At 42.4% G+C, this 11,737-nt stretch overlaps 1 protein-coding gene across 3 annotated transcripts; it reads left to right on the plus strand.

Moving 5' to 3' along the window:
- The first annotated feature begins 3,347 nt into the window (after positions 1-3,347).
- Positions 3,348-10,003, plus strand: TRIM6 (tripartite motif containing 6). 3 transcript variants are annotated; one of them, XM_011383133.1, is made up of 8 exons: positions 3,350-3,668; positions 3,747-3,839; positions 4,341-4,436; positions 5,073-5,303; positions 7,385-7,407; positions 8,781-8,881; positions 9,154-9,180; positions 9,405-10,003. In XM_011383133.1, the coding sequence occupies exons 1-8, from the start codon at positions 3,408-3,410 to the stop codon at positions 9,965-9,967; spliced, it is 1,395 nt and encodes a 464-aa protein (XP_011381435.1). In that variant the 5' UTR covers positions 3,350-3,407; the 3' UTR covers positions 9,968-10,003. The 3 variants fall into 3 exon arrangements, with proteins under 3 accessions (XP_011381433.1, XP_011381435.1, XP_011381434.2); XM_011383131.1 differs by having other exon boundaries at positions 3,348-3,839; XM_011383132.2 differs by having other exon boundaries at positions 3,417-3,839; positions 5,079-5,303; positions 9,405-9,967.
- Positions 10,004-11,737: the final 1,734 nt, after the last annotated feature.

The following is an 11,737-nucleotide window of genomic DNA, read 5'->3' on the forward strand; positions in this document are numbered from 1 at the left end:
TAGCCTCTGGATCACAGGCAAGATCAAGAGAGATTGGATCTCTGCCCTCATAATCTTAATTTAACAAAGGTGATAGACCCTCACAGTCTAATGTTCTAAGTGAGGTTATGTAGGTATGTAAGGAAATGGTAAACCAACTAAGTGCCCAGTTCCCATAGGTGTGATTAATTTGGTTAAACATCAGTTTCTTAGATGATAGTAAATACTTCTGTAATATCGCTTAGTTGCTTGGGTTTCATGAATGTCTTAAAATTTTACTGTGTACCCTTTATGAAGGAGAGAAATAGAGAGAAGTGGTAAGAACTTTGGCACTGTAGCCTGAGTGTTTGCATTTAAATCCTGGAGCTACCACTTGGACTAGCTTCCTAACCTCTCTGGCCCTCAGTTTATACAACTGTGAAATGGGGTTGCAGGGACACTCAGTGTTTTTATCAAAAATTATTGAGCTGTTATATGTATAATAATTAGATTATTGCCCAGAACATAACAGGCTTTGAATAAATACCTACTGTTAGCATTGCTGTTATCAAACTGGGCAAAGCTGAACAAGGCCAGGACCTTTAAGAGCACCAGTGAACACTAGGTGGCAGCATGGAGGTCCCATTTTTCAGCTCACTACTGCCCCAGTAGAGCTTTGTACTCACCCTACTCAGTTATGCATGCTATGTCTCACAGAATGTTTTTTCTGACTGGGACACTTTCTCATGCCCTTTCTCTATAAGGGCCTATTGTTACTGACAGGCAATTCGATGTTTTTTATCCATCAGGAAAATTAGTGCAAATCACAGAACCTTGTATTCTCAAATTATACCCACACTGACCATGTTGTCATAAGTGTACATCTGCCTTTGCTTGGAAACCAGACAAAAAAAAATTAGAATTACACCTGCTTTCAGCTGCTCTGTAGCATATCCTGTACAAGAGGGTCACAATTGGGACCAGGGCTAGTGTGCCTTCAACTACGCAGTTCATTTGTGAGCTAGCTTTTCTTCGGTGGCCCAAACGAGACTTCAGCTAGGCAAGCAGAGAGAACAGCTTTCAATTAAAGTGATTTGATGCTGGAACAGTAAAACTAATGGAAGGAAGGAGAGGAGGGAGAGGGGGAGGATAAAAAAAATCCTCAGTGTGGTTTAAAACAATGGTAATATAACTTAACAAGTGAAGACTTCCAAGAATGATGAAAAAGATATTCTCAATGAGGACATCTATCTTAATTTAGCACAGAAAAGAAATAGAGTAAGTTCTAGCATCTCTAGTTGCCTACTTAGAGAAGCATCGAGCTTTTTTAACTGACCCTTGTGCTAGGCACACAGAAACCACATTGTGCTTAAATGTCACCTTATTATATCTTGTTATAAATTGAAATAGTGGATTTTTCCCTTAGGTCCAAAATCTTGTTATAAATTGAGATAGTGGATTTTTCTCCTAGGTGCAAAATAAATAAGCAGATATGGAAAGGAGTGAGAAAGTAAATTATTTATTCTTATAACAAATAGTTATATCAACTTTGCTCTATTCCTATTCCCAGTAAAAATATTAAAGAAGCTTTTTCCTCATGGTGAGAGGTAAGAGAACTAAAAGATCAGAGTTGTGACAGTGTAAGTGTAGTGATAACTAGTTTTTGATTGAGACTATCCTACTCGTTGGCTCAGAGTATTATCACAAATATGCTCTATGGGAGGAATTGATTTCAACAATATACACGAGATTAAACCACATTTTGGATCAGGAATTAACCCAGTGTTCCAAAGCTAGAGAAAAGAATTCGGGATTCAGACCTGGGTCTGTGTGACTCCAGGGCTAGTGCTTTCTCTTCTGCCCCATACTGCAGAGAAAAAGATGAAGCAGGGCAGGAACCTACAGCATGAGGTTTCCTAGGTTCATTCATATGTAGGACGCGTTGATACTTTATTCCTCCCTTCCCCCTGTTTTTACACTTTTCTCCCATTAGCAGTTCCAAAATACTTTCCCCAAATGCTATAAGATGTCTTTGTCCCGGTCACCCCACCTGCATACCTCATCTTCAGTTCTTTTTTCTGTGGACTATTCATTCTGTCACTAGAACATACATGGTCTCGACCTCTCACTCATACCCTTTCTTCTCCACACGTGGGCCCGCTAAGGCTCCCGTCAAAGTCGATGACAGGTCCTTTTGAAATTTCTTCCTCAAATAGGGACTTTCCCATTTCCGCACTCCTAAAACATCGAGTCTGTGCCCGACTTTTACCACCTTTGCCATCTGGCTGTCTGTCTGGTTAAAGTTCAGAGGCTAAGGACAGACCTTTGAACCAGGACTGTGGATATGTTAGGTTATGCCAGCTCTACAATTTACAAGATATGAGATGTTATAAAGTCACTTAATTTCTCTATTTCTTTATCCAAAGGCCAAAAATGGTCTTATTTATTCAGAGTTTTCCTGTGCGGAATAAAGAAAGCAGGAATATGTTCCTAAATCACATCCAGCTATAAAAGTATTAGTCGTAAAAATATTACCTCACGTTATTGTGGTCATTATTATTTCTTTGGGGTTTTCCATGACCATGAGAAGTGAAAGGGCTCTGTCTGCAACAGTGCTTTTAGAAAGTAAAAGTGTCTTTACAATGAATGATATCTAATCTTGGAGATTAGATCCTGGAGAGCAGTGCTTGAGAGTGGCAAAGGCAGGTGGAAAAGCTCATGAGAAAGGTCTAATCATCAGTGGAGAGATGAGGTTCTAGGTTTTTAGTCAACGTAAGTTGCAGCCCTGTTGGGCCGGCACTGTGCTAGGTCTGAGGATACAGCAATGAACAAAAATGAAGTCTCTGATCCTGTGGAGCTTATATTCTGGTGGGAGGATTCAGACAATTAAAGGTATTAAGTGGTAATAAGAAGCAAAATCTAGCCAGTAAGTATACAGAGAGTGATTGTATGGGAGAACGAGCCTTAGGTAGAACAGACTCTTATATGCTGAATGAAGTCAGAGTCGTGCAGATATCTGGGTGAAGGATCTTCCTTGCAGCAGTAAAAGCAAGTGCAAAAATTCTAGGGCAGCAACATATTTTGGTACTTTTAACATTGAGAGGGAGTTTTGGTGGGCTGAGAAAAGGTCAAACAAATGGTGGCTCACACAAGGTCACTCCTCTCCAGGGCCTCAGTTTGTTCCTTCATCCAGTAGAATGAAATCATAATTTTTGCTCTAATGAGGGTGCAAATTGATGTCTAATATGAGCTGGGATAAAGCATGTGTTTAAAGTTAGAACGAGAAGCCCTTGTTACCCCAGGTGTCTGACTTCTTTATTCAGGATCGTCAGCACCCTTTTTTTCTCCTCCATTTTCTTACTGATTCTTTTTTGTTTACCCATCTACTCAGGATTCTCTAAGCAGGAGGCACCTTACAATCCAGGCCTGGGCAGGCACAAGCGAAGAGAATGGCTGCAATGACTTCAACATTACTGGTGCACATACAGGATGAGGTGACCTGCCCCATCTGCCTGGAGCTCCTGACAGAACCCTTGAGCATAGATTGTGGCCACAGCTTCTGCCAGGCCTGCATCACAGAGAACAGCAAGGAATCGGCGATCGGCCCAGAAGGGGAAAGCAGCTGCCCTGTGTGCCAGACCAGCTACCAGCTCAGGAACCTGCGGCCTAATCGGCACCTGGCCAACATAGCAGAGAAGCTCAGGGAGGTGGTTTGGGGCTCAGGGAAGCAGCTGAAGGTGATGCTTTGTGCATACCATAGAGAGAAACTCCAGCTCTTCTGTAAAGAGGATGGGAAGCTGATTTGCTGGCTTTGTGAGCGGTCTCAGGAGCACCGTGGTCACCACACGTTCCTCATGGAGGAGGTTGCCCAGGAGTACCAGGTGGGAGCCTGCAAAGAAGGAGATTGGAAGGAATGGGGTTCTTGGCAGAAGATTTTGACTTTATACTCTAATCTATTTTCTTTGTAGTTCTCCCATTTAGCTGCAGGAGTGGACCTAGAACGTGCTCCCTTGGCCAAGAGTAGAGATTTAACCTCTTCCTTGCAGCTCGATATCAGCTCTGCATGGCCTTTTGAGTAGAGGATGCTGCTAGGGCCAAATAGAGGACTTGATGGATTGAGTAGGGCCTATATGTTGGCAATGAGAGTAAAAGACTTAAAGTACTTCATGATCAGGTTCTTTCCCTTCGAAGAAAGAGAATCGGCCTATTCCCATTGGTTTTCATCCCCTGTGTATAAAAGGTACTTTGGCTTTCGTGGTTTTTCATTTCAGGGCAGGACATGCTGTTTCTGAGGTCAGCATAATCTCTACCCCATTCATTCCATGTTTAGGCACTGAGACAATTAAACACTGGACTCTGCTTGACTCGTGTATTTCTTTCAGGAGAAGTTCCAGGAGTCTCTGAAGAGGCTGAGGCAAGAGCAGCAGGAAGCCGAGAAACTGAAAGCTGTTATCATGGAGAAGAAAACATCCTGGAAGGTAAGAGAGATTCTTCCTAAAAGTGTCCTGGGACAAGAATCAGGGCAGGGCATGGGAGCCAAGGGCAAGGAGACCCGGCCCTGTCTGCTCCCAGTTAGGCCAGAAGAGCTTCCCTTTGCCTAGTCCTTCACTACAGCCCTTCCAGACAAGGGGATTGTTCTTGGTGCAGTGGGAAGAGAGAGAGAAGGGGGAGTTAGAAAATGAACGTATCAAAAGAGAATCCAGATTTTTTAAAACAATCACATAGAAAAGGAACCATGGCCATTCGCAGCTCCTAATTCCTGATTCTGGACTTTGTTCTACATTTCAAGCTCTGAAACTTGAAAGACAGTTAAGGAACAGGCCAGTCATTCCTACCTCAGTACTCAAAACTGGATGAGGAGGGAGGCTGCTTGAAATCAAACCTCATCCAGAATTCTAAGGAGGACAAGATAAGGCTGCCTAGGGCTAATGTTCTGGGAAGAATGGAAGGGATAATAGATGGAAGAACAGGTTCTGCAGGACTTCCCCTTTATTCCTCCTCTCCCAGTGAGACCTGGCCAGGAAAGCAGTGCTGAGCCTGATTCCCTACCCCTTAGAGAGGATACTCTCAGTTCAAGAGACTAGCAGCCTCTTTTCTCTTCTATATCCTGGAAGAATCAGATGGAACCTGAGAGACACAGGATCCAGACAGAGTTTAATCAGTTAAGAAGTATCCTGGACAAAGAAGAGCAGCAGCAACTGAAAAAGCTGGAGGAGGAGGAGAGGAGAGGGCTGAGTATTATAGAAGAGGCTGAGGACAGGCTGGTCCACCAGAGCCAGGCACTGAGAGAGCTCATCTCAGAACTAGAGCGTCGGTGTCAGGGGTCCATAATGGAACTGATGCAGGTAAGACTCACAAAGGAGCCCCCGATTTGGGAGTCAAGGAAAAGAGAAACTAACTTTCCTACCCTTCTGCCATGGAACTGATACCCTGTGGGGTCAAGAACAAAATTTCTTTGACTCTGTACTGCCTCTTCTCTATTAAACCGTGCAGAAGTCGTGAATAAAGCATAGGTAATTAAAAATACAAATGCCAAGGGGATGTCTCATTTTTATTTATTACATATAAAGGATGGTCCGAACAGTCATTTGAAACTGTGGAGAAGATCTGCTGTATCCAGTGATGTTCTATAGCGACATTAATCAATCTTGATGTTACTGACATTTTAGGCTAGAAAATTCTTTGCTTTGGGGAGCTGCCCTGTACATTGTAAGATGTTTAGCAGCATCCCTGGCCTCTGCCACTAGGTGCCAGTAGCACCCACCCCCAGCTGTGACAAATGTCCATTGAGGGGAACATGTCCCAGCCTCTACCTCTTGAGAATCACTGCCCATTAGGCACCTATTGCTTCTGATGTGCTGGGATTTGTCAGGTACTTTCACCTAGCTTAGTCACAGACAAACACATACTAAGCTCAGATACCTAAAGATTCTTTATCAGTGGTCCCCAGGGACCGGTGCTCCTATGAGAATCTAATGCCTGATGATCTGAGGTGGAGCTGAGGTGGTGATGCTAGCGTTGGGGAGCGGCTGCTAATACAGATGAAGCTTCACTCACTTGCCCATCGTTTTACCTTTTGCTGTATGACCCGGTTCCTAACAGGCCACTGACTGGTACCAGTCTGCTGCCCAGGAGTTGGGAACCCCTGCTTTATGTAATCACCAGCCTTTCTTTGCTTTCACTCTTTCTCTAGGACAAAGTCATTTAACATGTTGTAATAGAAGTTTGAACTGGTCTTTTAAGACACAAAGGAGACTGGGCTCTGGTGTGTGTGCGTGTGTGTGTTTGTGTAGGTCAGGAGAGTGCAAGCTGTCAAATCTAGATATTTGATGATGGAGCTTGAACTGAGGTTGAAATCCGAGGAGCTGTTTTTTACTTGGAGTGAATAGTGTGACTATGAAGTTGAGGCAAGATGTACCTTGTGATAGTCTGGAACCTGCAAGTTGTTTCCTTATTTTCTGTTTGCCTTCTTCAATTCAGGGAAAATAGTTATTCCTATGTGACATAGACCAAACCATGGGCTTTTTCTTCAGTCATTGAGGTATAAAAGCAGAAATTGAGACCAAATAGAGCATAAGGCAATCTACTCATATGACAGAGGTAGTGATGGATGATGGCGAAGAGCAGGTGGCTAAAAAGTTAAGTACGTGAAACTGATGGGCTTGGTCTAAGATGTGATGTCAGGGTGAATATAACATGGTGTTTGGGGCAATACTTTGTCTTATTCTGGTGACACTGGATGCTGGTATCATTGAGGAAGATAGAAAATAACAGTAAACCTCATGATTGCAGGAAAAGTAAGTTTTCTTTTAAATATCTTGAGTTTGTGGTGTCCATGGCTCATTTGCTGGGGTATATAAGGGATATCTGACCAGAAGTACAAATTTAGGAATTGTAAATGTGTGTGTGTGTGTGTGTGTGTGTGTGTGTGTGTATGTGTGTGTGTGTGTGTGTGTGTTGAAAACAAGAAAAACAGATGAAGTCAACAAAGAGGGTATAAAGGGTTAGATGAGGTGAAGTTTGAAGGTTTGAGAAACAACCACATTTAAGGGCCCTGTATCCTTAGCAAACAGAATGTAAGCATTTTAAGAACAGAAATCATGACTTAATCATGTGAGATTCTCTAGGTCCAGGCACAATGCCTGACAAATAATAGATGACGCACATATATAGCATTATACACACAGACAGTTGTAAAAATAAAGGTTCTAATGAATAGATTGAATCATTTCCAAACATCCCTACATGGGATCTTAGGAACTGTCTGCTCTGAGTTCTTATCTCTACTTCGTGGCCTCCACGTTGGTGCCATCTTTATTCTCATCATATCACAGGGTGGTAGGGATGGGGTGAAGTACATGAATAAGGCTGTATTAGAGAGCAGGGACTATTTTTCCTTGACTTAACATGTCTCTTTCCTCCCTAGGATGTGAGTGATGTCATGGAAAGGTATGTGCAGGAAAACACGAGGTGGTTCCTTTGGATTGGCAAAAGATTCCTGCACCCATAGAGTTATGGTCAGTGGGAAAGGGAAAAAGAATAAAAGGTCATGGAAGATTCAAGACTGTGGTGTCATGAATTGCTCATCATGAGACTTTTGGGGTTTCCACAAATAAAAGGAATGGCCTGGTTTCTATGATAGGAGAATTTGGGGTGATGGGAGGTCACAAACTGGGGACAGCAGTATCCTTTATTCTTAAGAGTCACAGTATCATTGACTCCCCCCTAGAATCCCGTGATAGAACTCCTTTTCTTCTGTACCTGCTTCCAGCCCTGATTCCAGTAATTTTTAGCTACCTCAAAATACATAAGGCTTTTCTTTGCCTGTGTATTTTGTCAGAGGGAAATTTTTCATTTGCATTGCTTCCCAAGGTCCACAAATCAGCTCTTGGGACATCTGCCTTAAATTTCCTTTTCTACCTTGGCTTTTGAACAGTATGCCTTGCTACGTAGTTCTCTTCACACTTTCATTTTTCTCAATTCCAATAAAAACATAGACCTGAGGTCTTGAGAAGCGTGGTTTGGGCCCTGGATCAAACAAAACAGGTTCTCTTCTCTATCACATACGCTAGAACCTCACTCGTGAAGGTGACGTTTAACGTTGCCCACACACCAGGTACCTTAGAGCTCCTCCCAGACACGTGAAATATGGAGCCTGTTGTCCCTTATGAAGTCTGCACTCTCACTTTGGCAGTGAGGACGTCTCTTTTATCCAACCAGCATAAAGTTCCCAACACTGAATCCTAAGATGCTATCCTGAAGGCTTTTCTCTTTAGGCCTCCGGGAGGAGACTCTAAGGTCTAAAGGCAAAGACTCTTCAGAAAGGAGCCCTTCACTTGATGCTCTTAATGCCCCAGCAGCAAGTTCTTGGTGTTCTGCCTGTCAGCACAGACTTCTCCAGCCCCTCATGGTAGACCCTCTAGATGGCACTGACATTTTAAATATTTGAGGGTTTTGTTGTTGTTGTTGTTTGTTTGTTTGAGGTAGCAGAGAATTTCCCAGCCATTATTTTATTTAATTTTATACAATCCCTAGGATGTCGGGGGGGGGGGGGGAATTGTGTTTTACAAAAACAACAAAAAACAAACAAAAATGGAGCTTCAAGAGTTAAATCTTATCAAAGTTTACAAAGATGATGAGAAACTAGTTTCTAGTTCAGGTTTTCTGGCTCCAGAGTCAGGACTCTTTGAAGAATGATGCTAATTTTGTTTAGAGAACAGTGTCGAAGTTGAAATTCACCAGTGGGCCTGGGAGATGGACAGTAGTGCTGGAGGGACCCAAGGTCAGCAGTGTAGGAGATGTATAATGTGTGTTTATTCCAGGAGTGAGTTCTGGACCCTGAGGAAGCCAGAAGCTCTCCCCACCAAGCTGAAAAGTGTGTTTCGAGCCCCAGATCTGAAAAAGATGCTGCGAGTATTCAGAGGTGAGGAGACCGAGGGGACAGAATTTGGCTACAGGATTAGTGTAGTAGCAAGAAATGAATAAAACAGAGGGTATGGTTAGTATTTGGGAATAGAGGGTGAAGAGAGGGTCTAGGGACATAATGTGTGAAGAAGAAGCAGTTCGTATTTAAGGGAGAATGAAAGGGCCAGCTCAGAATTCCCTGCCACACCCCTTAGTCAGGTCAAGGGGAGAGACATCAGACCTGAGACTGTTGGTTCTGTACAACATGATTGTCTCTTTTCATCATTCCAGAGCTGACGGATGTCCAAAGTTACTGGGGTAAGTAGAAACCATGGCCCCTTTGAGCCAACATGTTCTGATCCTCTTTCACATGCTCCCCACAAACATACCCCCACACACTCTCGAGTATTGAGGTGGTGATACTTCTTCCCATCCCCCACCACACAGCTCCAGTTCCTCCCACCCACTTCCTGCCTTTCTTCTCAGTGTCGTAAGACCCACACACCCATCCTTATCTGCCAATGTTGTACTTTTTCCCACAGTGGACGTGACTCTGAATCCACACACGGCTAATTTAAATCTTGTCCTGTCTAAAAACCGGAGACAGGTGAGATTTGTAGGCACCAAGCTGTCTGGGTCTCATCTGGAAGAGCATTACGACTGTGGCATCCTGGGCTCTCAGCTCTTCTCCTCAGGAAAACATTACTGGGAGATAGAGGTGACCAAGAAGACTGACTGGATCTTGGGGGTGTGCAGTAACGCGGTGGGATCGCCGTTCTCTTTCAGCCAGTTTGCAAACAATCGGAACGTTTACTCCAGATATCAACCTCAAAGTGGATACTGGGTGATTGGGTTACATCATAAGCATGAATATAGAGCCTATGAGGACTCTTCCAGTTCCCTGCTCCTCTCAATGACGGTGCCCCCTCGCCGTGTTGGGGTTTTCTTAGACTACGAGGCCGGCACTGTCTCCTTTTTTAATGTCACAAACCATGGCTTTCCCATCTACACCTTCACTAAGTATTACTTTCCTACCACTCTTTGTCCATATTTTAATCCTTGCAACTGTGTGGTCCCAATGACCCTGCGTCGTCCAAGCTCCTGAACATTCTGCTGTCCCCACCCCGATATGAGCTGTACCTTTTGAGGCTCGTCTGTACCACGTTTCTGACCTGTTTGCATTCTCACTCCTTTTCCTTCGAACATTTACTCAGTGTTAGAACATACCCAGTATTGACAGTGAACAACCTTGATTAAGTAATTACAGATCTCACAATGGGTAGGGGTAGCTTTAAGCATTTGTTGGAGATTTTTTTTTTTTTTGGTCAATGCATGGGTTCAAATTTAAGAAGTGTTCTTCTCTTAATTTGCTATAAGTTTTTTACAAAAAGGAAACTTGAATTTTAACAGATATTGTCTGTAATTACTGAGATAATTGTGTCATTTTTTTCTGTTATTGGTGTATGTTGATTTGTTTCCATTTTTAAATCTAACACAAATTCCTGAAATAAGCCACTAATTCTTTATATACAATACTGGATTTGTGTTTGCTAGTACATGATTTAGATTTTGTTCTTATCTCTGTTTATCAAAGAAATTGACCTATAATTTCACATTCTTGTAACATCATTGTTAGGTTTTATAAAATGCAATAAATGAGCAAAGAAATTGCTGTATTTTTGTGTAAGTATATGAAGTTGATTGCTAAAACCCATTATTATGTTAATTTTGGTGACTTTAAATTCAAATTAAAGAAAGATTCTAACTTCAGTTTTCACAACAACCTTAATTTAAGAGTAGCAATTGAGAAGTTGAAACAAAAAAATCTTCCAAATGCGTTGAAATAAAAAAAGCGGAGAAGAGGAAAATGACCAATCCAATATAGATTTTTTTAAAGAAGAGAATGATTTCTTTCAGTTTCTCCACATTCCCTTTTCTTTATGCTCCAACGTGAAAAGCTGATAAGTGAGCATCTGGGACTTTGGTAGAGAGGTGCTATATGCTTTTTGAGCTAACCGTGAAAGAAATTATGAAGTAGATATGAGGGTGTCGACAAATATCAAGGAATTGACGAGAGCTGCCTGTCCAATACAGTAGCTAAGAAGGCACTAGTGGCTGCTGAGCATTTCAGATGTGACTAGTCTGAATTGAGATGTGCTATAAGTGTAAAATGCACACCAGCTTTAAATCTATTATATATTTATATATGACTTCGCCTGTTTTACTGTTTTTGATGTAGATACTAGAAAATTTTTAATTACATAATGTGGCTCACGTTACATGTCTATTAAACTGCTCTTGCTGTAATGCAATTTCTATCCCTCAGAGGCCCTAGTATAATGCAGATATGCTCATCTCCACACAGACCCCCTACCTCTCTAAGGCATTTTTGTAGAAGATAATGACAGAAAAAAGAGGATCTAAGACTATTTAGAAATACACAGTTTGGAAGATCACAGGAAGAGGTCATGGCCAGAGAATATGACTCTACCTAGTCTGGTCCCTGTCTTTATCCCTCAGTCTGTTGGACATTTGAAGTTCCTTCATGGTTTGAGGAAACACTAGTTCCACTTCAGGGCTCAACTCTAGTACCTGTGGTGAAATGCGCAGGTTACAGTAAAAGCCCATACTGGTTTGCTCTGAGGTAGAGTTTCATTTGGGAGGTCAGATTTTTGAGAGACCAGAAGCTAAATCCACATTCCTCATACTGATCTGAACTTCAACTGGAAGAAATATGAAAGAAGACAGAGCAGGCAAACTAGTACCCATAAAGCTGGTGGAAGTTGGGGGATGAGAGAATCTGTGTAAGTGCTCCTTTACTACTTATTTTCCCACGTAATAGGTTCCAGGCTAAAGGAGTTAGCCCAGCTGTTAT

The sequence above is a fragment of the Pteropus vampyrus genome, unplaced genomic scaffold, assembly GCF_000151845.1.
Source record: "Pteropus vampyrus isolate Shadow unplaced genomic scaffold, Pvam_2.0 Scaffold504, whole genome shotgun sequence".
Classification (NCBI taxonomy): domain Eukaryota; kingdom Metazoa; phylum Chordata; class Mammalia; order Chiroptera; family Pteropodidae; genus Pteropus; species Pteropus vampyrus.

Excerpts from the sequence above, each read along its gene's own strand:
- TRIM6 (XM_011383131.1), top strand. The coding sequence starts at position 3,408 with ATGGCTGCAATGACTTCAACATTACTGGTGCACATACAGGATGAGGTG. Across the intron at positions 7,408-8,780 it reads GTGAGTGATGTCATGGAAAG|GAGTGAGTTCTGGACCCTGA; the intron begins GTATGTGCAGGA and ends TGTTTATTCCAG. Across the intron at positions 9,181-9,404 it reads GGATGTCCAAAGTTACTGGG|TGGACGTGACTCTGAATCCA; the intron begins GTAAGTAGAAAC and ends TTTTTCCCACAG.